This window comes from Dermacentor andersoni, chromosome 1 (genome assembly GCF_023375885.2).
Source record: "Dermacentor andersoni chromosome 1, qqDerAnde1_hic_scaffold, whole genome shotgun sequence".
In the NCBI taxonomy this organism is placed as follows: domain Eukaryota; kingdom Metazoa; phylum Arthropoda; class Arachnida; order Ixodida; family Ixodidae; genus Dermacentor; species Dermacentor andersoni.
In genome coordinates, this window is record NC_092814.1 from 348,380,398 (window position 1) to 348,407,628 (window position 27,231).

The 27,231-nt window shown below is 46.0% G+C and overlaps 1 protein-coding gene across 1 annotated transcript in view; it reads right to left on the reverse strand.

Moving 5' to 3' along the window:
* LOC140214368 (hemicentin-1-like) overlaps window positions 1-24,206 on the reverse strand; it is a 65,847-nt gene extending 41,641 nt beyond the window's left edge. The window contains exons 1-3 of the mRNA XM_072285747.1: window positions 23,879-24,206; window positions 21,487-21,677; window positions 5,537-5,879 (exon numbers count right to left, since the gene is read on the reverse strand). Of these exons, the coding sequence (XP_072141848.1) occupies window positions 5,537-5,879; window positions 21,487-21,677; window positions 23,879-24,128 (784 nt within the window). The 5' untranslated portion in view covers window positions 24,129-24,206. The remainder of the gene's footprint in view (window positions 1-5,536; window positions 5,880-21,486; window positions 21,678-23,878) is intronic.
* Between the last annotated feature and the right edge of the window lie 3,025 nt (window positions 24,207-27,231).

Consider the following 27,231-nt stretch of genomic DNA (forward strand, 5'->3'; position numbering starts at 1 on the left):
GCGCTTGCTGTTCACTATATCGTCCAATTATGTACTTAGCACTTCTTAAAAATCGAGGTGCAACCGCACGTGTTACAGTGGGCAGCCAAATACTGTATGGGTTTCCTTTTAGTGAAGCGGCATGCTCGCGCAGGCGATCATTAATGCACCTCCCCATTTTTCACCAAGATCTGCGCCTCGCTTGTGAGACAGCCGAATTCCTGTGACGTCAGCAGCTGCTCCAGTTATGCAAGAAGAAACCCACCTCCAAGGATTGCGGACAAGACGTCGTGCTTTTGGACAACACCCGCGTTCCTGAAGACGTACAGCAGTACCTCAAATTGGGGCCGAAGTACTGCCCACACCAGAAAATGGACAAGTTTGAAACGATCTGCTTGGTCTCAAACGCAGCTTCTAGGGCTAAGGACCAGGAAAGAATCCTGTTATCAAGGAGTGTCTCGATTGTCTTCCTGGAGGGCGACCCAATGCACGCAAGGAACGCGAGAAAGTAGCCTCTGTTGTCTCCTGACTCCGGGACGATAACCTGAGGCTGCTCCTTTCGGACAAGGAAGGTGGCTTCATAGTCGCCCCTGCAGCGACCTACTATTTCAGGGCTGACCAAGCCTTGAGCAGCCGCTTCAAGGACGCAAGTGGAGTCAAGCCAGCAAAGGTGAAGGCCGAAGCAGCCAAATTGTGCGAGTCGTCGGGTTCTGACCAAGCTGGCATCCTCTGTGAGGAGTTCAAAAGGTGCAACTTTGATTGTGTTCTCGGTAAAAACCCATAAAGTGGAAACTCCTTTCCGTGTGATTGTGTCGAAGCAGGCAACGTGGCAGCTACTCCTAGGTGTTTTCCAACAAAAAACCCTGGGAAATCTGGAAGTGGACGACCCTTTCCTCATCCGGAAGCCACATAAAGTGTCTACTTTCTTGCATTTTTCATTGGACCCGGAACTAGCCTGTGGCTATGGGTCCAACCAGTTTTGGTATTTCTGTATGTTCTATGTCTGCAATAAAAAAAAATAAAAAGATAAAAAATTTATTCGAAAAAAAAAAGTGAGTGCCCACCGAACTCCCGCGCTTTTTCAATTGATGTCAAAGGCTTGTACTATTCGTTACCAAGTAACCTGATTTCAGAGAAAGTTGGCGATTGCATCAATAAGCAGGAGGTAGTGAAGTTTCAAAATGCTTGTGGAACAAGTGTTGGCAGCTTCGTGAAAATGTTCGCCTACTACCTAAAATCCGCCTTCATTTGTCATGAGTAAGCTTTTAATTCAAAAGCACGGAGTGTGGATAGGTTCATGCTTGGCACCCGTACTTGGCGACATTTTGTTCACACGCTATACAAGGGCTTGCTTGCTTGCCTACAGCTGAAAACCGTAGGAATATTTCGCTTTGTTGCCAATTTTTTAGTATTCTATCCAGTTGAAACTTGTGACATGGAGTTAACCTCCAAGACAATTATAGACGCTTTCAGTGAGGTAATGAGGCATTTTGTATTAACAACGGAGGAGCCCATCAATGATTGTTTAAGGTTTCTAGACACTGAAATTGCTTTTAAGCCTCATCACGTGTGCTGGAGCTACTCGGCTCGCTCAAAAAAGGGTTTCTCCCGTTTTCGTCCGTACACTCCGAACTCGTAAAACGAGGCATCACTAAGGCACGTTTGCGAGCTGCTCTCACGCATTTGTGCGAGCACTCTGTTGAACAGAGCTTTTCAGCACAAGTTAACCGACTAACATTAGCAGGCTACCCGACCAGCGTTGTTGTACAGCTTTGCTGGTGACTTGGTAAAAGAGTTAAAGAACGTCAGAAAACAAACTACGCAGTCATAGCCTTCAAAATCTAGGCTTGCTGTCATTCCATATGTACATCGTGTTTCGCATAACATTACGAAAATTGCGGCTAAGGCTGGAGTGAACGTTATGTGCAATGCCCCCAATAAACAGAGCGGATTGTGCAAAATAGTCAACAGGGTGGATACTATCATGCGAAAAAACTGCTAAAAAATTATGTTCGCGGGTTCGTTGACTCTACGATGCAGGTCATCTATAAAATCCCGCTCGATTGTAAACGTTGCTATATCAGGCAAACGGGGAGGTGCATTAATGACCGCCTGCGTGAGCATGCCGCTTCACTGAAAGGAAACCCGTACAGTCATCTGGTTGCCCACTGTAACACGTGTGGGTGCACTCCGATCTTTAAGAAATGCGAAATAGGAAGATATAGTGAAGAGCACGCTCGGGGAAATATTTGGAGGCCTTTTCCGTATCTACAAGTGGCGGCGCATGCATCAGCTCTGCATCCCTCGTGCTATCAACAAAGGAGCTGGATTAACTCAGTGACTAATGCTTATCCTTCCTTTTTTTTTCTTTTATATCACCTTCAATGATATCTTTATATGTTGCTTCTGCAAATAAAGCATTTGGTTGCTAGTCAGCGCTCTGTGCTGCGCTCTTTACTCGCTCGTCCTGTGTCTCGCTGTTTCTGTTTTATTCCTATGACGAACAAACCAGCCCCTTCAAACCCACTGCTAACGCTACTTTGAGTTTGCACTAGAGGCTGTGTGATGCCATGTGCCATGAGAAGCCCTTCCGTATTTGAGATGGACTAAATAAAACTTTAATAGCACTGTATTGCGATACATTGCAATATGCTTTACAACTGACTTCTCTATCGTCTGAACCTTTTGCGACCTTACATTCAATGCAACTTACAGTTATAAACGCAACCAATTATTTGTTGGCGCAAACGAAGACTTGCAGTGCGCAACGAGTAGTGTCAGAGTTCGCGGCTTATTTCCGCTGTCTGCATGAATCGCAGCGAAACTAAGGGGAGAAATCGTTAGTTTCGGTCCCCACACTCAAGATGTGTAAAAAAAAAACACCATCTTTAGGTCGGATATTCGACAGTCGTTAAAGGGAAGCTGAAAGGTTTTCTAGAAAAAATGAGTGAAGAGCAGTACGCCGTGGTTTTCAACTCTCTGAATTCGAATATCGCATCGAAATTGAGTGAAAGAAAGCGCAAACATATTTTATTTCGACGAAAAGTGCAGCAGCAGACACGCCCAGCTCGCGCGCCTCGTTTCCGCCTGTGATTGGTCGGGCGCCTCGTGACGTCAACAATGGTGTTCGTCCGGACCGACTGCTGCCGCTACACACGAAGCACGGTGCAAAGTAGTTTGGTGGTGTTTTGCTGAGACGGTCATGGAAATTTTCGAGAGCTTGCGTTTCCCTGAGGAGTTCGGCGTTAAGTCCAAACTCTGCCAGAGCGATTTTGCGCACGACGGTGACGGGCGACGGCTTCGAGCGACAAAACGGGCCGTCGCTTGAACAAATCGCTCGGTGTTGTCGCTCGATCGCTCGTTTCTAGAAATCTAGAACTCGTCGCTCGTCGTCCGGAAATGCTATGAGCGACTAGCCAATTGTGCGAAGCCGAAACTGGATGTACATAACTCAAATACTGCTGTTTGTCGCACGGAACGACCAAACTATTGAATTTTACACGTGCAAGAATAAGAACCTAGTGCAAGACCTTCAGAAATAGTTTATGCTCCTTCTTCAGTAAAATACATCAACTTAAATTGATAAGCATGCGTCACGTTAGTTTCGGCGCGTGTATTGCTGCCCTCATTCCGGGAAGTCGTCGCTCAAAGCCGTCGCTCGCGTGGAGTTCGGCTTGCAGACGACGAGTGAACGCGACAGCCATCGCCTCGCTTGTAGCGCTGTCGCTGTCACGTGCAAGATCACTTCTAAGGGGTTTATACTTGTACATACTACACGTACGTACATACTTGTACATACTACATGTACGAGCCGATTGCGAAGAGCCGGCCTCTCCAAGAAGCAAAAAATGCTGGTGCAAGCACTGCTTTCCACGCGAACGAAGGCAAAGTGTTAGCATCTCCTTGTGTTGGAAATGTTCTTTGGCGAGTATGTTTTTTGCTAAGCTGCATTCAGCGTTCCAGTGAGTACGTTTCCGGGCAAAAAACTGTAGTGTTATGTTCCTGCATGCCTCCTCGTAGAACGTAAGCGGTGATGCGATCTTCAACATTTGTGCGCTGCCCCAAAGCTGTCGGCAATCTACACAGACGGTTTAAACGCGGGAAAAGTTTACCGGCTGCTGTAGCACGTGTAGTATAGAACCTTCATCAGCGCGCCATCCGCACGCTACTCGTAACCAGCGAATTCCGTCGGCTACGTGAGATGGTCGGTTTCTTATGTGTGCGAGAGAAGGGGGAGTGCAGCGTCTTGGCGTGAGCAGGCTTTCCAAAACATGCAAACTTTACTCTTGCACTGCGTTGAGGTAGCTGCATGCAAACTGTTTCACAACACACGTGCGAAAAGAAAATTCGCGGCGCTTGACGATGAAACCTCCGTCAAGGGTGGGCGATAAACATGCACCTTCCGTTCAGCGTGCCTACTATTTCTTTTTTAGGAAAACCCAAAGCACGCATTATTGATAAACTCCGGTAGTAATCGTCACGGAAGTGGTTAGAGCACAACACTTGTTCTTGAGCGCTTGAAGTTCTTTCGCTTCACAGCAGCCTCCCACTTAGCTGAAAGCTTCTTGTCTTGCAGGAACTAATAGAACATCGGAACATCGTCGCGGCCGCTGGTGTTCGTGCAAGCGTAGGCTGCACAGAACGCCGGCATGATCGGCCTACAAGTTCAATTGATGCTGCGCACGTCAACTACCACTCCTATATATACACACAAATAAAGGAATGTAGGGTCGAGCGAAGCAGGTTAGAACGGCACGCACGCAGAAATAAGCCCGGTCAGGCACGGTCGCGGAGGCTGCGAAGGAGCGGAACACCAGTGTTGACGTCACTACGCCGCCGTTTCCGGTCTCCGCTCGCATCGTCAGCGTCAGCAGCAGCGCGCGGCGCTCGACGGGGGGCGGAGCTACAGCGCAATTTTAACCGACGATTGCGTCGCTCCTAAGTGAAAAATCCCCCCCAAAATTTTACCTTCATGGTTTATAAGGTTCCCGCATCCGTATATGAGCGTCTTATTGAATTCGACAGACTCTTCAGCTTCCCTTTATGTCTCGAAGCGAAACCACAATTCATTTAGGTTTGCATTTATGGCTGCCTTTGTGTCGTGCTGCTAAACGACACTGCAGCCAGCTACAGTAGCGTTGTATAGACGTGTTCTTAACAGTGGTTATGCTGATGGCAAGATTGTAGCATTATACAAGGCATCTACACAAAAGCAACTTTGAACAAGGTGTGGTGCGAAGTTTCGCGTTTTCAAGAACAGTGAAATAACCCGGTATACGTCTAAAGAGAACTTCATAAACCAGAAATATAATTGAGCCACTGAGCTGAGCTAACCTTTGCATGGTGGCGCACGATCACTGTATACTATTGACTAATAGCCACGTGGACAGGAAGAGCAGATGTTGCCGCTGTTCCTTGTGCGAGCAAATGTTCATGTCTGTTGCAAGAGATGATGTCAAAGAGCGCATAAATCGCAGGAAATAGTTGAGGGAATGAGTTCACCGTCTACAGACCCACAACAGAGTCACGATGCTCCTGTTCAGTGGTTTGCAGTTACCTTGAAGGAGGAGGCGGGCTATAGCTGTGGACGTGCCAAGTGTGTTGCTCGCCTGGCACCGGTAGAGGCCTTCGTCAGAGCCTTGTGCCCGTAAAATGTGGAGCGTTCCGTTGGGCGAGGCGCTTGTTTCGACTGCGCCCTGCCCTACCCTTAGCCAGGCATACGTGGGCGCCGGCCGTCCACTGGCGGCGCATTTAAGCGTCACAGGTTCGTTCTCACGTGCAACGACATCGGCAGGTGGCTCGTCGAATGAAGGCGGCGTGAGGACAGACAGGGTGAGGTTGGCCTGGGCCATGCCAAACTTGTTGCTCGCCAAGCAATGGTATTCCCCAGCGTCGCCGACCTGCAAGAATGACGGAGAGGGACTTTCTTCGTTAAACACGCTCTTTCAGCTGGATGATGTCGAGTAGGTTCGAAAGGGAGAAACATGCCGGCAGAGTCCAACTCACGATCACTTTCAATGTTAATGGGAATAGCATTCAAGAAATGTAGTGACATGGCTGAAGGACACATTTATTTACAATCTACAGTGGTCATCCTGAGATTTCCATTACTTCATTTACAGGAGGCATACACTGTATCCATGATCGGCCCATTTTCTCGCACTCGCTTGCTCGTATGACAACACTGACTATGACGATGACAACACGAAAGCGACTACATGATGACGATGCTGCGGCGAAAGTGCATTCCATCGTTATTACTACGTCTTCGCCATACATTCCTTGTCACGCCGTGATGGTCGTGACCGACGAAGAGAATGACATCGATGGGAAGATGACGGTGGTATGACGACAATGGGTAAAGATTCTGAAATGATATCGATGGTATACTGGTGACTGCGTGACGCGACGGCATGATGATAGTGGGATGGAGATGAGAGTACGACAGTTTGACGAGAATCGGATGTCGAAACTGGAATGAAGATTATGGAACGACCACGACAGCCTCACGACTAAGGTATGACAACAACTGTACGACGACGACGCAATGACAACTGCATGATAACAGCGCCATAATCAACATTGAATGACGACAACATAATTATGACTGATGCAACGAGGTCGATTGTACGGCGAAGGCAATGCGACAGCGACTTCATGACGACAACTGGAAGCCCATTGTCATCACTTACGATGGTTCGCTGACAGCCTGATAACTGCGGCATGACAATAGTGAAAGATGAAGCTGCAAAGACGACGATGAAACGACCACAACAGCATCCCGAGTACGAGCAGATACCACGTGGCCCAAGCTAGTATACAATTTGGGTCACTAAGTTGGCGTGCACTCCAAAACCAGCTGTACCCTATGGGGTATATATTTGCCACATAACAATAATCGCCATATATCTTGCCAGCATTTCCCTTCTTTAACGCCGCGAGCACGCTACTTCGAAGTCAGGAATGGCATGCGCGTTATCAGCATGACAGAGCATTCTCGACAGGAAAGTAACGACTGCAGCATTTGCAAGAAAGGAAACGCAAGGAAGACAGATGGCGATTATATAGTGTAAATGCAGATGATTGGTAGCTTTGCAAGCGGTAATGAAGAATAAAAAAATGGTTACAGAGAATAACCATAGAGATACATAGGACACACAGAAAATGCGGGGAAGCCTATAGCAGATGTCGGCCAACTTAAATTTGGCAGTGGGCTAAGTTGAGATTTGAGGGTAGGCTTATGCACACTTTCACAATTCCAGTAGAGTTTCTGCATACTTTCTTGCGGTGCGAAGCTCTGGCTCCCCACTCGCCCCATAGCGTGAATAAACCTCACCTGATTCGGAGCGGTTTAGGAGACAAGTGCACTCAGGTGAAACTTTAGCTTCGGTAAATAAACGTAGTTATTTTGATAATATTGCAGATTTAGTTATTTTTATAATGACTACATTTGCTTAATTATTTATTAGCCTTAGCTAAAGTTATGACGGAGACGTTTGTATCTGTAATTAATAATTAAGATTACTTAAGGTACCCGCTAATCTCAAAGTACCCTTAATAATTTTTATTAGGCTCCATTGATTCAACCTTAGTAACTCTAGATTAGTCTAAATTTTTACCATAAATTGAGTTTAGTTAGCCTCGCTATGCTTAATTACCCTCAGTTAATCGTTGTTACGTTTAACTAATTTCATCGTAACTAATCTTGGTAGTCTTTATTAACCTTAAGTAAACTTATACCTCTCAGTACTCACTATATATATTCATAATCATAAATCTCTGTAGTCATACGTAGTCATAAGGCATTATATATACCTCCGTAGGACCTCATGTATACCTATGCATGCAGTGCATCGTGTCACACTTTACCGACGGACGGACGGATGGACAGACTTCCGAAGGAAGTAGCCCTAGAATGCTTATGCATAAATGTAGGTACGCTGAGACTACCGAATAACTGCCGGGCTTATGTTGGTGCTTCCACGTTTCCAGTGCGCTTGCGTACCCAACGCTGTTTGCTAGCAGCAGACGTTGAGCTGTAGGCCCCGCATCTTGCACAACAGTCATGCGAGGGGGGGTTCCTGCAAATTCTAGCAGGCGCTTGCCTATCGGCCATGCCTGGTTATCCTGGCTGCCAATAGATGACGCCACAAGCGGACGTGCTGCTTCTTGCTGCCACTTGCTGGAACTCTAAGCAGCCTCCGCATAAGGTCCCTGAATAGAACTTAAAGGTAGCGACATTCCTCCTCGCCCTGCCTCTCCATCTCCTAACCTTCTCGCAGCTCACTCTTTCTCTCGTAGCTCACCCTCGCAGTTTGGCCGTTCGCTCGGAAGCCGCCCATAGAGTTACACGAGGTGAGACATTAAAAATTGTTGTTGGGTGTTTGCGCATGAATTTTTAGCGCAGTTAAGGCTTGATTATTGTGTGCTGTGCTGGCAGCGATGATGGAACACTATGAAAATGGCGGAAGCAGGTGTTTTTTGTGATTTTTCAGTGCATAACTCCACGCTTCGGTTTGGCTGCCTGCTTCCAGTTCTTTTTAGTGTCCAGTACTAGCACAAACTCAGAATTTTTTGTCTAGCCAATAACGTATGCGTAATGTACACAATGCTTAAATAAATACCAGAGCTTTGTTTGAGTGTTAGGTCGTCTAAGGCCATGCATTGTACTTTATTTTATTTTTCATTTATATTGAATTGATCAGGCTCTTTATTTGGCTTTCTAAAGACACTTGCCCGGCGTGAAAGGGCTACGATGAAGGTTTCGCCGGTACATGCCAAATGCGATGTGCTAGCGTGTGTGCAGCACTATGTAGCTGCCGATTCAACAACTTGGCTGTGTCTGCGCTGCTTGAAGTACGCAAGTGTGTACTTGCGTGTACCGAATGGACTGTCATGTGTCCAGCTTGTGCATCTTCGTAATTTAATCATCTTAGTACCATGATGACCGAACGCAAGGCACAGGATATATTCGCCCGAATAACGTGAGCGTCATGTACAAACGTGCAAATTTAACGCGGAGCATCTCAGCTATTTTCGTAATTTCGTCATGACGCTGGCTTCTCTTTATGCAGTGAAACTGGTCCTCCGCTTTTATGACAAACTGGTGCCGTTGGCTCTCAAGCGAAAACATCATAGTGGAACCTGTACTTAATTTGTGAACAAAGTGTATGCAAGGACGAAAGTTACACATAGAAATAGTTTCTATCAATGAGTACTTTCCCCCTTTGCGCAGTACCAATTAGGTCAACATGAGCCAACAAACTAATGCACTTTATCCTGCCGAAACGGCGAAGCGGAGAAAGCCTTCTCACAATAGTCAAAATAATTTGCACTGGTAGTGAACAGCTTGTCCTTGAAAAATACACTTGCATTGCCTAACGAAAGCATGGACTGTCAAAGTTACGCACTCTCAGTACTACAACAATAGCTGGTCTTAAGTTTCTAGAACGATATATGACTGGACACTGACTACGCACTCCATAGCTTCGTAGACCAGTTTACGATAGCGCGATCAGGAAAACAAATCTGAACGAGCACCGAGAATAGCACCCGTTCATAAGCTTACTCATGCTTGAGCTTCGTAGCCCGTAAAATAAAAAAAAAGCTTGGTTCGTACACGTTTGCACCTCTAGTGCTCTTAAAATCAATCCCTAACATAAAACAAAACAAAAACTGAGTTCTTAAATGATGCGGTTAGCTAGGAAACTTAGTCAAAACATCCGAATCACTTGTAAAAGCCTCGCCGGAGAAACTCTACGGCCAACTGTCATGGTGGTGAGGGTGCCGGGACGCGGAAAGAAAGAAAATAAGATAGAGAAAGGGGTGCGAAAAGTACCACGCGACCACGCTCAACCAATTCGGAGATGCAGACCTTCTCTCCTGCCTCCCCTAATGCTCCTCACAGCAGCGGCGGTGGCAAGATGAAAGCATGTCACTACCTCTAAATTTATTGAGGGAACTTGCCTCCGCAGGGCACAGGCCACCCGCTGACGTGTTCCCTTTTATAAAGGACCACCCTGTACACTGTGAAGGCTAAAACTTTTACGTCATGTTGAAATTAGGACCATACATACTAGCTAAAATCTCCTAGAGCAATTTGATGCCCCGCACTCGATCATGTCAATGCAGTATACAAACATATTCGAAAAGGACTTCTTCTTGGGCAATTTGGTCCCCTCTTAAAACAGTTGCATCCTTTGGGATGTATATTTGTCCCACAGCAATAATCGTCATCTGCCTTGCTTGTGTTTCCTTTCTTGAAAATGCTTCGCTCGCTACTTTCCTGTAGAGAATGCTAGGTCACGCTGATAAAGCATATGCCGTTCGTGACTTGGAAGTACTAGGCTCACAGTGTGAAAGAAAGGAAATGCAGGTAAGAGAGATGGCAATTATTGTCGGGGGACAAAATACACCCAAAAGGGTGTGAACTTTTTTAAGAGTGCTTAGATTTCCTAGGTAATTGGCACTTCACTGTCTTCTTTTTTCTATGCCCTTTTTCACGAAATATACTTCGAGCCCCGATCAAGTATACCTAGCTAGGAAGTACAAATGTATCATTTGCAAGGCTGCACTTAGGCGCCAATATATATAAAGATGAGCCTTTGGAAATTAGTACAAAGGTGAAATTTTACAAATTAGAGATGGGAGAGAGTTGAACATACAAGCGCGAATGCAATTTCATTGCCATCTTTTGTCAGTAAATAATTTTTATTAATTACTGCCATTCAATTAGCCATCGTTGCCCGGTGAATGACTGTGACTATGAGATAGCGCCACTAAACGGGCAAATTGTCAGCCAAATCACTGGAATAGAAGAATATCCCAGACAGCTGGTGACAGAGAACAATTAATCTAACTTACAAGACATGCGGAAATAAAATTAAGATTAATGCAAACATTCAGGAAGTGAAGTTCTTGTCACATTGTTAATTAAATGCTACGTAGCCAAATCTTAGGCGCACAATTTTATTTTTGATGCGAATGCGTCAAATGGCCTTTTGAGCGAAAAATCCTGCGTCTGTCGTCTGTAGCACTGAAACGTCACCTAACATCGCATTGCCATTGGCTGCTACTCCACGTCACGAGCTGCGTCTCGACGGAGCACAGCGGGCGAAATGGAGCACGTGCTGCCGCCCCAGGTGTTGCGTGAGGGGAGAGGGCACGTCTCCGCGACGCCATGTCACCCTCACTCTCACTCTCGACGCGAGTGCTCCGCGAGGGAGAGAGAGAGAGAGAGATTCTTGTTGGAAGGAAAAATTGGGGTAAAGTGCAGCGCAGTAACTGTCTCTCAGGTGAGGACACCTCAACCGCGCTGCACAAGTGGGAGAGGGAATTGAAAGAAGGGTGAAAGAGACGCGGCGGCGGCTGCCCAAACAGCGCGCGTGGGCAAGTTGTTGACATTCGCTTATGAGGCGCGGTGACGCGCCTAGTCGTGGTGAAGCAGAGCTTCCTGCGCGGCGAGAGCCGCGTCGCACATCTGTCGCACGTTGCCGTCGATAGCTGGGCACTGAACGAGCAGGGCACGGAGTGCAGCCGCGAGAGCGGCTATGAGCGCGTCCCTGGGGTCGCTGCTCGGAGCGGTTTGTAAACCGCGCAACGGCTCAGGGGCGGCCGTCTGCGTGTTGCGGCCACGAAGGGCGTCACTGTAGGATCGGCCCTGCGGCGTGCGAGCAGACGTCGGCGGAGCGGCTGTATGCGGCTCGCACGATGTAGCGCTAGCCAGCTCAAGCGCTTTTTTTCTCGAGAGGGGCCGCTCAGACGTAGACAACAACACGGCCGCCTTCCTCTCGCGCTGCCACTCGGGACAGCTCGGCTCTGTTGAAAGGTGTCGACCACCGCAATTTACACAGCGTGGCTTCTCAGCGGGGCAGTCTCCTGTAGGATGCGAGTCACCGCAGCGGAGGCAGCGGGCGTCGCGGAAACAGGTGGCGCCGGCATGGCCGAAAACGCCGCAGCGGTCGCACTGAAGTGGCCGGGGCAGACGGGCACAAACGGCGCGTAGCTGCTTGAAGAGTCGCACGTTCGAAGGCACGACGCTCCCGACGAAAGTGACGGTGACGTTTGCGCCACTCCGCGAGCACGACAGCACCGCGACGGGTGCCTCCAGGTTTTCGCTCACTGTGCGGGCGTCGAAAGAAGGGTCGACCCCATAGATGACACCCACACAGGAGTTGCTGTGCAGTGCCTTCGAGCGCACCGCCACGTCACCAATGACGCACACCTCGAGAAGGGGCGCCGAGTCGGCACCGCGTGTCACGTCCACAGCCACCACGTTGCGACGGAAGTTGACACGGACACGCCTCACTCCCGGCACGGCGGATAGCTGAGCGGCGACACTGTCTCGTGAGAGAGCCAGGAACGTGGCTCTGCGCTCGATGGGCCGGTAGAGGATAGTGACGGCGGTATCGTGAGTAACGCCGCCGTCAACGGGTGGGGAATGCGGCTCAAAGTCGACGAACCGTCGGAATCGGCGTCGTCTTCTTGCGGCGTTTTTCGACTTTCCCGCTGCGGGCTGGCAGGCTTGCGAGGCCTTAGTGGTCGCGGGCGGCAGCGGAGAGCCAGCACCTCCTAGATAGTAGGCCTGTGCACTCTGCTTTATGACGTCATGCTACTTGGACCGAAATTTCTCCTGTCAAGCGCGCTGCGACAAAAGCGGTGACGTTAAAATCTCCGCGGCTTATTCGGAAGCATCCCCATTCGATTCTATGGAAGTAGGGCAAGGTAGCATAACGTCATGGATCGAAGTACACAGGCCTTGGGCTATTAGAAGGCATTGGCAGAGTGGGCAAAAGGGAATACCTGCTGGGTTGCTAGTGCGCCAGGTGCTGCGTGATGGGAGAGTGCATCACCGCGTCAGTGGCATGCGGCGTTGACATTGCAGGCTGCTCCTTGCTCACGCGCTCAGCCAGCACTTACTGCTACACTACTTGCAGCGAAAAACTCGAAGGACTGCTCAGCGTTGTTCACTTGGACATCAATGGTTTCGCATTCACAACTCATAAGAAGTGCTTAGGTGTGGTTGGATTTTTTTATCCTAGGCAATGTGTAACCTCGTGCATTTATGTTTATGCACTGCCCCTTCTCAAGCTATACCGAAAGGGAAACGTCTGAAAAAGAGGCCAGGGAGTCGTTCCTATGAACAAGACGGTGCGCAGGTGGATGAATGTCTTCCAGGTTCAAGGTACGCAGATGACATTGCTTTGTTCGCGGATAGCCAGAAATATATTCAGCTAGTGGCAGACATTTGTAGAAAGGAGGGCGACGCTCTGGTATTCAGGTTCAGTGGAAAGAAGTGCATGCCTTATAGTGTTTACTGATGCATATGATCAGTTGGTCGGAACACAGTCAAATGAAACCCAGATGATTCAAGAATACAAATGCAGATGAAAGAGGGGAAAAGTTACGTGGAAAAACATGAACAAGTGCTCAAAGCGAAAGGGCAGACAAACGCCGCCATAATGAAACATCGAGCAAAAGCGAAAGGCATAGAGAGCTGTGGGGGCACGACAAGTATGAGGTAGTATGACCAGTTGATTAGGAGCTATGGATCTCTAGACTTAATTATGGAAACTTGACGGTGTGCTCAAAATGCGAATGACAAACTGAACTAGAGAATAGTCAAAGGGCTAGAAACATTGCTGCCAGCAATAGAAAAATTTCCTTATATCTAAGGATTTTAAGCTTTGTTTAGGGAAATAGAAAAACTTGCCCAAATCTAGGGAACTTTCATCTTACAACATTGAAATGCTGAAACTGATTGAAATGACGGCATTTTCTGATTTCAGTCACAGCAAATTAGATTCGCATTAGCATGCGAACTATGACTTTTGATCGCACAGGAGCTCAGTGAACGTATCTCACCCAGTAAATGACACGGTGTGGATGCTCTGGGCCCTTTAACAAAGTAGTGCAACCGCGATTTTGCCGTGCATACCTCTAGCTGGCATGTATATCTCTGTGCACTCTTAAGTAAACAATGATCTGTAACCGACGACAGAAACGCATCCTGGAACACCAAACAAAGTAGCGCGGGCAAATCTGTCATAAGCAGACACTTAACCTAGCGTTGAGCAAGACAATGCCTAAACAGCCGACTGCGCACGCCTATAGCACTAAAATTTACCGGAAACCGCCTATAGGTAGAACAACCTTGGACAGAGTACCAGTGGTAATGTGTTTGGGTGAGTTCTGCTTTGGAGGAAATATAAAAATTAGCCATGTATCTTCGTCATGCGAATTTTTTTTCGGAGGGGGGGGGGGAGGTAACCCAAGGTAACTTTTCTATGAAAAAAGGGGGGGGGGCTACTTTTACTAGTACAAACGTGAATAATGCCTACCGTTTGCCATAAAGACGCGTAAACTGGCAAAAGATAAATCAAATAAGGTGTATCTCACAAGTATGCCTGTGTGATACGCCTGTCCTTTACTTGACAAACAAAGAACCGCACCAAATGGACTCGTGCAGGAAAGAAGCGCAGGAAGAACACTGCCAAGAACAAGTAAACAAGCGAAAGTCTAAAATAAAGATTTCTAGTAACGTTTTTTGCATTAGGTCTGGAAAAATTATAGAGAAACATATATTTGTGGAACAATCACAGTTCCTTTGAATTCCTCGTTTACTGCTCTACCAAGACCCAAAACCGACTTGTAATGTTATTTGGGAAGTTGCGTAATGATGCGTGGCGGCCAGTCCCGTACAATCACTTACAGCACAGGACGCTGCAATTATAGACGTACTGCGCCCACCGCGGAAGGTTAGAAAAATACCCACATAAGCACAGCAGAGAAATGGCTAAGTCAGGCGGCTCGACTGATAACTGTAGAAGTGTCATTCAAAACACACGGAATCATTCTCCACTTCCGGCGGTGTTTTTTCTACTTCCTTTTTAAATAAAAAGATGTTGATACATAAATATTTTCATAAACAATGGTTAAATTTGTTAATTTTCACATTTGCTTCCTGTTTGCTGTTGCATCGCACCTCCCTTAGTAGATCACGTAGATTCTAACCTCCTTGCGACTCTTGTTTCCAGTCGCCAATTTGGGCGAAAAGTGCTGTACAATTAGGGAAATACCAGCCGAGGTAACAGGTGACATTCGTATTGCTTAGGGGTTTAACGGTTATTGCAGGGTTTGATGGCGGACGCTGTTTCGCATGATTTTCCACCTTTCTAACCCATATCATGGGCATATGGTTCTAAGGATCTACCAGCGTCGCGCGGAACTGTCACTCGAGGAAGTAATGAGGCAAAAGGAAAAGTTGAAGGCAGCTGGCATTTTCTCCAGCCGCAACTCGTTCTAAGAGCATACAGACTAGCTTACTACGAACTGCATCCCTTTCCTGGTCCCTCGATGAATCTAAACAAAGAAGGTTGAACTAATGAAGGAACAGCAATGCGCATGACTGTTGCAATAGATGATGACAACTGAACGCATCTCGAGTTAACAGCATGGGCAACGAATCAATGTGAAAACTGGCCTTCACACCCTAGCAGAATCCGGGAACTACCGCCATCCAAAAGGAGTGAAAAAGGCAGCAAAATGTTGACCGCCGAGTAGCTGTCAAGTCTCAAGCTTGATTTGGCGGTGCTTTAGGAATGCGTGTGAGGAGTGGTGGCATGGGCAGGGGGGGGGGGCTGGGCCCCCCCTTGGGTAAGTGGCTGATCTTCATGCTTCGCTGCAAATGATGCATAGGCGTGCAAGTGTTAGTGCTGCGTTAGTAAAAGGCATTAAAAAAATCTTATTTTTTAGATTGGTCTCGTGAAGTACCGCACAGTTACATTCTGTAGCGGGGTCCGTCGCCCATCTTCCTTACATGTACAACAAGAGTAATCATTTGTATTTGGTGTACGTGCAAAGCAACTTTGGACAACAACAAAGTATATGCACGCTGATGCCTTCCTCTGCGATTATGGCTTCAAGCAGAAGGCTGTATTGTTAGCCTAAAAACTTGCACTGCGACCTAATTTCAGCTTGAGCACAGTGACTTCATTATTTGATTATTTTAAAACATGCTTAGAAATAAATTTAACTGTAAGATTTGCAGTCTATTTGCATAACACAAGCAAAACCTTATCATTACAGAAGTCGTATCGACAGACTGAAAACCATATTTTGCAAAAAAATTTAAAGGGCCCCTCACCAGGTGCCACAGCAAAATTTTGGTTCTATGCCGGAAGTTGTTACGTGTCCTCTAGGGAGCATTCTGTGGCAAAAATGTTGGAAATTGGCGCATTAATAGCCGAGATAGAAATATTTCAGTGCCGCAAACCCATGATTTCAGGAGGCCAGCTTCACTGAAAACAGTGAAGCGCTCTCCACTTGCCCCGTCTAGCCTCCGCAAGCGAAATTCTTTCCCTGCGTTCTCCCATACTGGACCTTGAGGATCGCGTGACCCATACGTCACGGGCCCTGCCTTCAGTTTTTTTTGTTCAGCGCTGCGCACTTGCGCTTACGGCGTTGCGCATGAGCTGCTGTGATTGTGTCGTTTTGCAGAGCGCACGATTTTGCGCTCTGTGCGCAAGGACACATGACTAGTAGTATAATTCAGTGTTACACGAATACTCAGGCAGAACAAGCGGATCGCAGAGCATGATCACGCGCTGGAACACGGTCGTCATCATCATCATCAGCCAGTTTTATGTCCACTGCAGGACGAAGGCCTTTCGCCGCGATCTCCAATTACCCATGTCCTGCGCCAACCGATTCGAACTAACGCCTGCGAATATCCTAACTTTATCGCTCCATCTAGTCTTCTGGCGTCCTCGACTGCGTTTCCCTTCTCTTGGTAACCATTCTGTAACCCTAATCTGTAACGGTTATCTAACCGACGCATTACATGATCTGCCCAGCTCCATTTTTTTTCTCTTGATGTTGATTATAATATCGTCTATACCTGTTTGCTCTCTGATCCAAACCGCTCTCTTTCTGTCTCTTAACGTTATGCCTAGCAATCTTTGTTCCATCGCTCTTTGCGCAGTCCTTAACTTGCTCTCAAGCATCTTTGTCAGTCTCCAAGTCTCTGCCCCATATGTCAGCACTGGTAAAATGCACTGACCGTACACCTTCCTTCTCAATGATAACGGTAAGCTTCCAGTCAGCAGCTGATAATGCCTGCCATATGTGATTCAACCCATTTTTATTATTCTATGAATTTCCATCTCATGATGAGGGTTCCCTGTGATTAATTGACCTAGGTAAACATACTCTGTCACAGACTCTATGGGCTGACTGGCGATCTTGAACTATTGTTCCCTTGCCCGGCTATCCATCATTATTTTTGTTCTTCTGCATATTAATCTTCAACCCCACTCTCACAATCTCTCTGTTAAGGTCCTCAATCATTTTTTGTAAGTCGTCTGCATTGTTGCTGAAAAGAACAATGCCATCGGCAAACCAAACGTTGCCGAGATATTCGTCGTCGATCCTTACTCCTAATCCTTCCCAGTTTAATAGCTTAAATACTTCTTCCAAGCACGCAGTGAATAGCATTGGATAGATTGTGTCTCCCTGCCTGTCCCCTTTCTTTATAGGTATCTTCCCGCTTTTCTTGTGTAGAATTAAGGTAGCTGTAGAACCTCTGTAGATATTTTCAAAGGTATTTATGTAAGCATTCTGTACTCCTTGATTATGTAATGCCTCTATGACTGCTGGTATCTCTGCTGAATCAAATGCCTCTTCGTAATCAATGAAAGCCAATATAGAGAGGCTTATTGTACTCTAACGACTTCACGATAACCTGATTAATGACATGGATGTGATCCATTGTAAAGTATCCCTTCCTAAAGCCAGCCTGTTCCTTTGGTTCACGAAAGTCCAGTGTTGCCGTTATTCTGTTGGAGATTATTTTGGTAAATATTTGATATAATACTAGGAATAAGCTAATGGGCCTATATTTTTTCTATTCTTTAATGTCTCCTTTCTTTTGAATTAGTATAATGTTTGCATTCTTCATGTTTTCTGGGACCCTTGCCGTCGATAGCAATATGTCTCCTACATCTTTCATTAAATCGACTGTTATTACATTTTCTCCTGCCGCTCTTCCTCGTTTCATGTCTTGCAAGGCCCTTCTGACCTTATCGCTAGTTATAGGAGGAGTTTCTGTTCTGTTCATTACTGTTTCTAATGGAGGTATCCTGACTCCTCTGGGTATTGTACAGGTCAGTATAGAATTATTCCGCTTCTTTTACCATACCTTTGAGATTGCTGATTATATTACCCTGCTTATCTTTCAGTGCATACATCTTGGTTTGTCATATGCCAAAGTTACTTCCTCACTGAGTTCAGGCTGCGTCCATTTTTTTTACGGCTTCTTCAGTCTTTCTCACGTTATAGTTTCGAATATCACTTATTTTCGCCTTGGTGATCAGTTTAGACAGTTCCGCAAATTCTATCTTATCTCTTGAGTTGGACACTTTCATTCTTTATTGTTTCTTTATTAGGTCCTTTCTTACTTGGGAGATCTTGCCTACTGGTTGCCTTGGTGCCTTGCCTAGCACTTATATTCGTTTTTGCGGGATTCCGTTTGTACTCCTGTAGATCACGGGCATGTATTCGCAACTGTGAATGGTTGTCGGTACGCCTGTAGGGTTTGCCTAGCCAAGCTCACGGCCGTCTGCGTACACGCGATTCTGGAACTACGAAGCGAGAAGCGTTTATAAATCGTTCTGTATTGAGTTAGCCATCGCGATCAGAAAAACACATCTATCGCGGATACATCAACAAGTTTTTAGGCACGTAAGATTTACGAACTGGGCTGCAGAAATCTCCGAATCCCGCTGCCTATATGTGCCTACTGAGATGCCCTCCTTTTTGTGTTCAAAGCGAGCGCATCGTGCACGTTATTATTTTAAACGCGGGTAGCGGTATGAGCTCTGTGTCGCAGAGAATCCAGTGGCGCAGTCTTTCGATTCGTTCAGGAGTGAAAGTTTCTGCGTATATATACGTGTGTGCATATATTTGCGTATATATATACTGCATATATATGTACGTATATTCGTTCACGTGGTTTTCCGTTTGTACTCCTGTAGATTACGAGCATGTATACGCAACTGCTAAATTGCATGTATTGCAAGTTTGGCGACAAACGGGACGTCAATAGGTTTCCCGCGAGAAGTGTCCAAAATATGTCTAACTGATCGCAGGCAGAAGCGTACGCTGTAGCTTAAAGGAGGAGTCGTATAAGCGCTTTCCAACCATAGAGCAAGGCCACTTCCAATGTCGCCTATTTTACGCGCGGCTCAGAACTATTGTCTGGAGGCCCGTCTCGCCACTGAGAATTTGTCTTTGAGCCAAAGTCTCTGTCAATGCACCCTCCTCACATCCGACGTCTCCGCCTTGCGCGGAGCATCACTACCAGTTCCGTCTCGTTCTGAAAGACTTCTCCAATGCATGAGACAGGCCGCTGAGACCTTGAACTGTGTGGTGTACCTCCCTCCAGACGCAACTAGTGAATTCGCGGTAAGTGCTGAAAGCTTTTTCAGTTTCTAATTTTCTTTGTTTTCCACACTACTTTTAAGTGCTGTTCAATTACACGGAAAATATATTGTGTATCGAGCCGCGTTCATGACCGGTTGCATATGGGAGACTCCGAAACCACAATGTTAGAACCATTGAGAAATAATATGCTGTGCCACCTGCCACGATCATCAAAACCTATATACTGCGGATAATTCAAGCATGTTTTCAGGCCTTTGATATATACTAACTGGACATAATCTGACAATACCGACATGCCTCGCGCTGGCTTTTTAATGAAAGCCCCTCCTCGCCCAAAAAATATTGCAGCGCTAAAGGACTAGAAAAACTGATGAGAAGGTTTGCAGTATCATGTAAACAATAAGAAATAAATAACGTAACGTCAACAGTTGTAAAGTTCACATAAAGATTTTCATCAAGTAAAAAAAAAAAGAAGTCATAGTTTGCGTCTAGTTATTTCTTCTACATTTGCACTTATATTAGCTTTCGCAGGGTTCCGTTTGTACTCCTGTAGATCACGAGCATGTATTCGCAACAGTGAATGGTCATCGTTACACATGTAGGGTTTGCCTAGACGAGCTCACGGCAGACTGCGCACGTGCTATTCCGGAACTACGAGGCCAGAACCATTTAGAAATCGTTCTATATTGAATGACCAATCGCAAGCAGGAAAACACTTCTATCACGGATAAATCAAACAAGTTTTTAGGCATGTAGGGCCCTCTGGGCTGTACTTGTCGGCGATAAGGTGGCCTTGCCGCCTATGGGATTATCTGACTGAGCTGTGTCGAATGCTCAGTTGCCATAGTCGGAAATTCAAACCCCTCAATAAGGCTTTTTTTTTTTTTTGACGATGGTGAGCTTGAAATTCACCTCCTCCAGTGCACAACATCTGCAGGCTTGGAGTGATGCCTGTCATCGGCAAAAGATGCCGAGAGTGAATGGGGCTATACTAATCCAGGTACAACCAAATTAGGAAGGCCCAGTAAGCTTCAACAAGACACTCCCTCACCAGAACAGGAATTGGCCTCCCTGGTGCAGTATTCGGCGACTTCCTCCCAAATGACTCACTTAATTACCCAATGGCCCTCAGTTAGGGGAAAATTGGCTTCGGACGTTGGCAGACAGATGAGGCAAGATATGGGTAGGACGTCCATAGAAGTATAAGAGGCCCAGAACCAAATCTGCTTTTAGATATGATAGACGGGGATCAAGGAAAATAAAGGGGTACATAAGGTTTTTATATGTCTATATAGGAGAAGTGTTCACGCATAATGGAGGAAAAAAAAACAGGAAATTGACTAGTAACTAATAGGTTACCTGCATGGACAGCAAAAAGCAAAACGTAAACGTAAAGTTACATAAACATGGAACAGCATACTGAATAATCACGATGGGGGAGTCGGCGATGAAATTATGTAAAACGTGAAGAATAATATCAAGACAGAAAAGCTTTAGGATAATTCAGGCAGTGCATTAGCGTTCCAAGCCAGGTAAAGATATCTGAGAACAGTATTTGCCGATGACAAACTGCACACATGTAGTGTGTGGAAACCACAGGGCGTATTTTGTTGGAATATAGCACTAATTGTCCAGAGGTCTACGAGGACGCAGTAACCCAGCGTGATGCCACGAGTGTTAAGAGTAATAAGGGAAAAGTTAATGAATTTTTGGTGGATATTTAAAAAAATGGCTCGAGTGTTGGAGGCGATAAAGCAGGGAACACGGAAAAAAAATTTAGTGCAACAAATTTATATGAGGGCTGATGGCTTGTTAACACGAAACGTGGGCCTGAAAAAGCCTTGAACTGCCGATAATAAGAGCGCAGCAGAAAGGTGGGAATAAGGAGCTTAGTGGTATTCGTGACCACACGCTTCAAAGAAGATGCTCATAATATCCACCCATCTGATGACGTGAAGCGGTTTCCAGAGTTTCAGAGAATTAACGCTTTGGGATATGGCTCCATTTGTCCTCGGAATTGTAAATGCGATCTTGCATGACCTGACAATCACTGTGATTGCGACGTACCTCGACCGGCTTAAATTGCAGAGAGCCGTTGTGCCAATGCTGAATACGACCACCTTCGTTGTCGACCTGATGTCCGTCCCTGAGCCAGAACACCTTTGGTACAGGTTCTCCTTTGGCGGCACAGTGCAGCCACAGCTCGCCGCCTGCGGCCACTTCGGTGTACGACGGCGCCTCTGCTATCACAGGACTGACTGCGCCGGCCAAAGCACAAGTATGAAGGCGATAGTTTAGAAAATAGCATCCAGACACGTAAGACCAACCACTCTTGCAAGACCAACCACTATTCCATCTGTGCAGCTGGAAGGGAAAAAAAATAAAAAGAGGGGGATCTCGAGGTGCTGTGGTGTAAGTTACTGGAAAAAGTAGGACAAGGATGGAAGATCAGCTTTCAACGTTGCCCAGGGTTTAGTTCCATAGCGCTTGGGTACAAGAATCGTTATCATACAAAACAAGTGATCGATACCGATGGCGAAAGGCATTCAGCACTTTGTACGACGGCAGTCTAGTGAGTAAGTTCTGATTTTTTTTACGCGGCGCACGAACATACAAAAAAAAGTTCATATTGTCAGATTAAGTATTGTACCGGCCATTCTACCGGGAGTGAACTATGCTTTTGTAGGAATTAGTCGTAGCACAGGGCCAATTCTTGGATGCTAGTGTAATGATAATATGCCGCTAGTCATTGAATCCAGGACGTCACCTCTACCTGAGCCACAGCATCGCTAACGAAATGTCGACCTGCCAAATATTGCGTCGTTCCATGCAGCAAGCAGCGGCTGGTATCCGAAAACTTGGAAGGTGAGCTCAAAAGTTGTGAAGTGTCGACTTTGTTAGTCGCTTGCCTCACACATTCTATCATACTATAACGCGAGACGGCTGCAGTCAGTACAGCATTCATCGTGCACATTGAATAAGCCTGCTTCGAACTGCTTGCACCATTGCCTGATCGTACCATCGCTCATTACATCTGACACTGTCGCGTCGTACAAGTATCCGTGGATCTCTGCCAGCACCACCTTGCTTGCATGCAAATAGACAAAAAATGCTACAGAAATTATGAGCACTGTCTACTACTACGTAAGCATTCTTTGACTGGGCTGCTACTTCACTTTTTTTACTCATTTAGCTACCTTAGGCATGTACACCCATCGCTACCAATCATATATTATTACACTACAACGATTCCATGTGTTATCTTGACCAATTGTGCATTTATTTTGCAGATATATCGTATCAACTGAGCCGAAACGCCGTCGCAACCGGTTTTCTTGTTTTTGACACACCCCAGCTTTTTTGTTTTCCACTTTATTATTGTCCTTTTCTTTTTGTTGCGACCTTCACACTGCCAGGGCATCAATTTTTGAAGGCTACCATTCATCTACTATTAGATTGTTATGACATCTACCAATCAGCTATTCTATTATTTTTTGTACTGTGCAATCCCGGATCAGGTTTCTTTGCATGCACAGCAGTAAAGCAGAAAAGAAAGCTTCCAAGGCACATAAGCATAGGAGGGGGCATGACGAGAACAGTTATATCCTTTATATATATGTGTTTTTTTATTTTCCATTCCTTTCTTATTGATTCTAAACCTACGAATAATCTATATTTAAACTGCTATAATGTCAAATGTCTTAACTTCAGGAATTATGCATTTATTTTGCATATGAAGGGTGTGAGACTTTTCACATTACGCAAAGATTTTTCTGGGGTACTCGCCAAATTATGCTTATGCATTAAAATATAACGCCACAAACTTTGCATTCGGTGGAAAGCTGTATGAGGGAGACCACTTCACGTTTCCCACTGAGCTAAGAAAATTACTCCTAAGGCGCCGGGGTAGCGCGTCCTTCTTAGACAACTAAAACCAGCTTTCCGATTTCTTAAGAAATGAAAAGGTTTCTAGCAGGACAGTACTTTGCTAGCGATGCTGGGAATTAAGCACAGGTGATGTTTTTCTCAGTCGATGGTGGCAAATTAACATCGAACAGGCATACAAAACATATTTCTATGCCACAACAAAATCCTACAAAAGGATGCTACACATTTGGTAAAGTAGCCTGTGCATAACGCTGTCACTGTAAAGTTATCTGTGGACGGCCCTTTCTTTGTATTTGAACATCAATCACACAAACGGAGAAGTGAACAAGATTTCTCGGCTTAGTTTCCGGAGATCTTGTACTTCATGCGTTGTGTCGAGAATTCACAGGTGCCTCTTAGCTGAGGGGCTGGCGCTACAAAAATTAAGAAATAATGTGATGTTTGTCAGCAAAACAATATGGTCGTTCATATTAATACAGTGCGCTGAACCATGACCTCAGGTCACTGTGGTCATCAAGCATAGCCGAGAGGCCAGTCATTATACGTGACTCAGCAGCAACTACTCGCTCACCTCCAACTACAACGTTTGCGGTGGCCTTATGCTGCCCGGCACCGTTCTCAGCCACACAGGTGTACGAGCCCTGGTCTTGTGGGACAACATTTTTCAGAACCAGCTCACTCACGCCGTCCTCCGCGCCAGCAGCATACGTCTCTGCAGGGAAGCGGAAATAATACAATATCACATACTTACTGCGACGTAGTAGTAGTAGAACAGCGGATGCGCACTTACAACCTCCTATTTTTATTTTGTCCTCAGCCATAACCGGTTAAGACCCCTATTTGCTGCAGTGTGAAGAATAAAATAGCTTTCTAAGTTGCAACGCTTCGCACGCTAGGTTTCCTAGCTGTATTAAGAGCGACAGACTGGCCGAGGAAATTGGGTATTGGGGCTGGCCCTTTGTATTTCAGCTTCGCTTGTGTTTTTGAAGACCCGATTGTACGCCATTTGAATGATGCCACACATGGACGACGAAGGTGACCTCTGAAGAAAGAGAGGAGAAACGGGCCATAATGTTTCAGTTGCAATCAATTGGTGCCTGAATTACCTCTGCTTGGGTGAAAGGCAGCAAAAGTAATGCGAGAAATAAAATGCGTGACCTACAGGAAAGTATGCAGACATCAGCACAATAAAAATGCGAAATCTGCGAGGGAGCTGGTACTTTCCGTTAGGGCAAAGGCAAGAGATAACTTGGAGAAAAGGCTGTACAGATAGTGATGGTCAAGGATTTGCTGCTTCTGAGTGGAATATGCAGACGCTTGCGTAAGATAAATTTGGGAAAGCTAAAGTAAACAGCTCGTTAAAAAAAAAAGCTACTGTACCGAGTGCATGCAGGTTCCAAGAGCCTAGGATGCAGGCTCTAGGATTCTCATGTCTTCTATGCTCCGGCTTTCTCTCTGAGGAGAAGCCAAGTTGTAGTTCTGGATAAATTTGGTTGCATTTTGTAAGCCACCAAGCTGTCTTTTGTGAAGCCCTTGTTATCCTTGCTAAGTGATTTTTCTAATACAGTGAAGTGTTTTTCATGTTTATGAGCGCTTGTGGAGTTCAGTCTAGAAGCAACATGTTTTCTGGCAAGGACTTTCTCCTGCATTCTTGACCCGTCACTGGATAGAAGGGAGAGCCACAGTGGAGTGCGCAGGTACAGCCTGATGTCGACCGCATATCTTGTCGGAGGTGGGCCGACATCGTTTTTCCATTCAGCCTCCACCAGAATAGGATTGTGCCGCTGCAGAGAATCAAATTCGCGACCTGTGTTTCCTCACGCCATAGTGATGGAGTGACTGTTTTTTTCATTCGACTTTACTCCATCATTTTCGTGGATACCTCCAATAGAACAGTTGTGCCGACTGCAAGTGTGTAGCCAGAAAAAGATATTGAAATTGAACAGCGTGTACGATGTTCGCATTCGAATGAAGACAGAAGCCAACAGCTTCCCCATCATACCGGTGCTTGGCGGAGGATCGAGTTCGCTTATATTGCGGCAGGAACATTTTGTGCGGCAAATATTAGACTCAGAATAACAAAACACGTGTCCGTTTCGCAATCCTGTGTGAATAAGCGCATAGGAATAGGGAGATGCAGTCCCTTTATTGCGGGCTGTCGTCATCATCATCATCATCATCATCATCATCATCATCATCATCATCAGCCTAGTTACGCCCACTGCAGGGCAAAGGCCTCTCCCATACTTCTCCAACTACCCCGGTCATGTACTAATTGTGGCCATGTTGTCCCTGCAAACGTCTTAATGTCATCTGCCCACCTAACTTTCTGCCGCCCCCTGCTACGCTTCCCTTCCCTTGGAATCCAGTCCGTAACTCTTAGTGACCATCGGTTATCTTCCCTCCTCATTACATGTCCGGCCCATGCCCATTTCTTTTTCTTGATTTCAACTAAGATGTCGTTTACCCGCGTTTGTTGCCTCACCCAATCTGCTCTTTTCTTATCCCTTAACGTTATACCCAGCATTCTTCTTTCCATAGCTCGTTGCGTCGTCCTCAATTTCAGAAGAACCCTTTTCGTAAGCCTCCAGGTTTCTGCCCCATATGTGAGTACTGGTAACACACAGCTGTTGTACACTTTCCTTTTGAGGGATAGTGGCAACCTACTGTTCATGATTTGAGAATGCCTGCCAAACGCACCCCAACCCATTCTTATTCTTCTGGTTATTTCAGTCTCATGATCCGGATCCGTGGTCACTACCTGCCCTAAGTAGATGTATTCCCTTACCACTTCCAGTGTTTCGCTACCTATCGTAAACTGCTGCTCTCTTCCGAGACTGTTAAACAGTACTTTAGTTTTCTGCAGATTAATTTTCAGACCCACCCTTCTGCTTTGCCTCTCCAGGTCAGTGAGCATGCATTGCAATTGGTCTCCTGAGTTACTAAGCAAGGCAATATAATCAGCGAATCGCAAGTTGCTAAGGTATTCTCCATCAACTTTTATCCCCAATTCTTCCCACTGCAGGCCTCTGAATACCTCCTGTAAAGATGCTGTGAATAGCATTGGAGATATCGTATCTCCCTGTCTGACGCCTTTCTTTATAGGGATTTTGTTGCTTTCTTTGTGGAGGACTACGGTGGCTGTGGAGCCGCTATAGATATCTTCCAGTATTTTTACATATGGCTCATCTACACCCTGATTCCGTAATGCCTCCATGACTGCTGAGGTTTCGACTGAATCAAACGCTTTCTCGTAATCAATGAAAGCTATATATAAGGGTTGGTTATATTCTGCACATTTCTCTATCACTTGATTGATAGTGTGAATATGGTCTATTGTTGAGTAGCCTTTACGGAATCCTGCCTGGTCCTTTGGTTGACAGAAGTCTAAGGTGTTCCTGATTCTATTTGCGATTACCTTAGTAAATACTTTGTAGGCAACGGACAGTAAGCTGATCGGTCTATAATTTTTGAAGTCTTTGGCGTCCCCTTTCTTATGGATTAGGATTATGTTAGCGTTCTTCCAAGATTCCGGTGCGCTCGAGGTTATGAGGCATTGCGTATACAGGGTGGCCAGTTTCTCTAGAACCATCTGACCACCATCCTTCAACAAATCTGCTGTTACCTGATCCTCCCCAGCTGCCTTCCCCCTTTGCATAGCTCCTAAGGCTTTCTTTACTTCTTCTGGCGTTACCTGTGGGATTTCGAATTCCTCTAGGCTATTCTCTCTTCCACTATCGTCGTGGGTGCCACTGGTACTGGATAAATCTCTATAGAACTCCTCAGCCACTTGAACTATGTCATCCATATTAGTAACGATATTGCCGGCTTTGTCTCTTAACGCACACATCTGATTCTTGCCTATTCCTAGTTTCTTCTTCACTGTTTTTAGGCTTCCTCCGTTCCTGAGAGCCTGTTAAATTC